Here is a 3,658-nt window from a genome sequence, read left to right on the forward strand (position 1 = left end):
TTTTTTTTTAACGTGGAATTGACGTGGGGTGAGGGATTTATGTGGGGTGTGGGGTGTGACTTGTAACTGTAAAAAAAAGGAACATTAATCAATGTAAATCCCTATAATTGTGTAAGATATAATTATGGGGTATTCTTTATTTAACTAATTTAATAATAATATAAAATTATAAAAAATTACTTATTTAATAAAGTAAAATTTAATTAATTTATAAATAATTAGTGATATATGGGGTGATTTTTCCTAAAGTTAATAATAATAATCTAAACAAATTTGGGGCCTTCAAATTTTTGAGGCCTAAGGCAATGGCCTCACTGGCCAAGCCTTAGAGCCGCCCCGGTGTCTGTCGTGTCTATAAAACTTAAGTAATAAGTAAATAAAATAAAAAGTAAAAGATTTATCAGCAAGACAAACACATTTTTTCATATTTGATTTAGATTTAAAATCTAGCATAGATAAAACTAGCAATATATGTGTTTACCGAAAAACGGTACGGTTGAATTTGTTAGAAGTCAACGGTATGCGTTATTAACTTAGCTAGTTTGTTAGATAGAATAATTATCAACTTGAATATAACTTAGAAATAAAAAAAATAGCTTAGATAAAATGATTATGTCGCAATGAGCATCTGAGGTACGATCGTCGTACAAACTAGGAGAGCAACGCAGCGGAGAATGCAGAGAGGAAACTTAAAGTATAAGGAAAGTATTAGTATTGTGTATTTCTTGAGAAATCATAATGAATTACCTGTGAGAATGGTAAACTATATATTTATATGTTACAAAGGTAAGACATTAGCCAATGAAGGAGCTCCACTCGAGCCTTAAAGTACTGGACGCGAGCCCTAAACATAATGCCCTTTAAAGAATCAAATATAGGATGATGTTGTTCAACTATCTAAACAGTTCACAAATCTTGATAATAAATTTAGGTTTCTTGCAATGGTTTCTCAACAACTTTGTAATATGAGGCAAGAATACTGTAAAGACTATGGAAAAGATAGTAAATAAGAGAGAAATTCCCCGGTTAGGCGTTATGGCAGACATCACAGTATCATAGGTTGCTATCAAGGCAACAAGTGAGATCTGCAGTTCCAATTGCAAAGGAAATCCTATGGTCAGGAAATTTATAGTGTGAAGGGACACGAAAAATCCGATAGAGTTGAAAACCAAGAACAAGCCATAGGAAATTGGATTGTTGGTTCCCATCACTGATTGTCCTGCAATTCGTCGCAAGGACATTATGCCATCACTACTGCTGCTGTTATTGTGATCAGGCCAGTAAGTGTCCTGCCATACACCTCCTGGTGGACTAAGTACTGTTTGATAAGTTGCAGTTGCAATTAGAATGGCTATCACAAGAAAGGTGTCTCTTACTTTTCCTGGACAATCTTTGGTTTTATTGTACTTGAAGAAATCCTGAAGCTTCTTAGAATTAGATCGAGGCCCATCGTCCCTTGTTTGTTCTCTGCTGGATTGTTCATTTGATGGATCTTGGACTGGAACATTCTTGTAAATGAGATAGATGAATGATGATTGTGGCAAACCTTCTTGTTGCGAAGATTGCAAGTTTTCAGCAGATACAGCACCAGATGTTGTTAGAATTTCCTCAATACCTCTATCTCCTGATTCCTTAAGTAGTACTTCCAAAGGTGTAAGGCCTCCTTTGTTCAAAGAATTCACTTCAGTAGTGCCTTTAGCAACAAGATTTTCGTCGAGCAATTGATCAACAACCTGGATGATCATTTCTCTTATTGTTATTGAAATTTAAAAGTTGATATGATGAGTTAAAAGAGGCATAACGAAGATACTTACCTCGAATTGCTTAGTTGACGTAGCAAGATGCAAAACAGTGTTTCCTTGGATATCCTTCTTGTTTAAAAGACCATTCTTGTCAAATTCCTTGAGATTCTCAAGTAGTAATTTGAATGCTTCAAACTGATGATTCTTGACAGCTAAATGAAGGCAAGTCTCGCCACGAGCAGTCACTTCTTCTGCTGAGTCTGGAGAAGCCACAAGAAGCTCCTTCATGACATGTCCTCTGCCTTTGATTATTGCATAGTGAAGGGGAATTCTTCTGTCCTTCCCCTTGACAAGGCATAGATTACTGTCAACATTCAATAGCTCCTTCACAATCTCTATATCTCCATTTGCTGAGGCAATATGCAAAGGGCTGAAACCATCCTGGTTTAGTTCTCTTGCAAATTCGGGCCTCAAATGAATGATCTCCTTAGCAAACTCAAGATGGACACTCAAACAAGCAATGTGCAGAGGAGTACTATTTACAAACTTATATTTGGTTAGCCGAAATCATCGTGGTAGTGGTCATTATAAAAGAGAGGACAATATGGGTTCTCAGTGTAATCCTTTAAGAGGCAACTGTCATCATTGTGGCATAAAGGTCATTGAAAGAATGAATGTCGGACGCTTGAGCATTTTGTCAGGCTTTTATCAAAATTCCTTTAAAAGAAAGGCAAATAGATGTGGTACATCTTCTTCTAATGCTCGTGTGGAATCACACTTGACATTTGAAAATAATGTTGAGGCAAGACCTTCGCAAATGTACAATGACAATATTGAAGCAAATATGGATTTGAAGAATGATGATTTTAATGGCCTCAATGATATTACTCATTTGGAGATTAAATACTTCTTTGGAGATCGTAACTGATGTTTGATTTTTATGACGAACAATATGTTGTTGTTTTTGTGTGCTTTTGATTATCATTTATTTTATGTTACTTTTATTGTAAAATTTTAAAATAAAATAATATAAAGACTTAAGTTTTCTTGCAATGTTGCTAGTTATCTTAGCTATGATGTAATTTTATTTTATGAAGATAAATAAAATTTCTTCAATTGGATCCAAGATGAGTAATAGGGATATGTGTCTTCTGGATAGTGATACGTACAACTCACTGTAATGACCCGAAAAGTCATTTTTGAAATTTTTATAAAATTATCATTTTACCCCTCTCGATAGTTGCCCGGAGTAATTTCTTGATCAGTCGGAGAAATTGGTTCTAAAAATTTTGAACTATTCGTTTAACTATAGTTAATTGATTTGCGGGTAATTTGGTTATTTTTAAGGCCAAACTACATAAATCCCACTAGTTTAGGACCTAATTACTTAGATTCCCAATAGTTTTAAATATTACTTCCTCTGTCATATTTCATACTTAGGATACATGAGTTTGAATTCGTGAGATACATGTATCTGCGGAATTTTAAAATCAAGATACGTATTTTATTTGTTTAAATTAATTGGTTGTAACTGATTTCCTTAGTATAAGGTAGAAATCAAGGAGTTTATCTATGTTTAATTAATTTCATTTTATTATTATTTTAAATACTAAATTCGTTAATATTATTAATAAAAGACAAAAGACATGTATATCTTGGTCATGCAATTTGATTAATTTCATTTTATTACTCTTAAAATAATAAAATTCATTAATTTGATTTATCTATTATCAATATATGATGTATCCAACAAACAAAACACTTAGATATATGAGTATCATACAAGTACCTTCATATGTATCATAGAAGTACCTAATATTAATTTTGTGTATTTGTTATACGTGTCTAGTATGAATTTCATGTATCTATTTATATGATATAATATTTATTTCATGTATCTATTTATATGATCTAAT

General features: G+C 32.8%; 1 protein-coding gene across 1 annotated transcript in view; it reads right to left on the reverse strand.

Moving 5' to 3' along the window:
- Nucleotides 1-881: 881 nt before the first annotated feature.
- LOC102592006 (ankyrin repeat-containing protein At3g12360-like) overlaps nucleotides 882-3,658 on the reverse strand; it is a 10,377-nt gene continuing 7,600 nt past the window's right edge. The window contains exons 4-5 of the mRNA XM_015308983.1: nucleotides 1,815-2,277; nucleotides 882-1,733 (exon numbers count right to left, since the gene is read on the reverse strand). Of these exons, the coding sequence (XP_015164469.1) occupies nucleotides 894-1,733; nucleotides 1,815-2,277 (1,303 nt within the window). The 3' untranslated portion in view covers nucleotides 882-893. The remainder of the gene's footprint in view (nucleotides 1,734-1,814; nucleotides 2,278-3,658) is intronic.

The sequence above is a fragment of the Solanum tuberosum genome, unplaced genomic scaffold, assembly GCF_000226075.1.
Source record: "Solanum tuberosum cultivar DM 1-3 516 R44 unplaced genomic scaffold, SolTub_3.0 scf00095, whole genome shotgun sequence".
Taxonomy (NCBI): domain Eukaryota; kingdom Viridiplantae; phylum Streptophyta; class Magnoliopsida; order Solanales; family Solanaceae; genus Solanum; species Solanum tuberosum.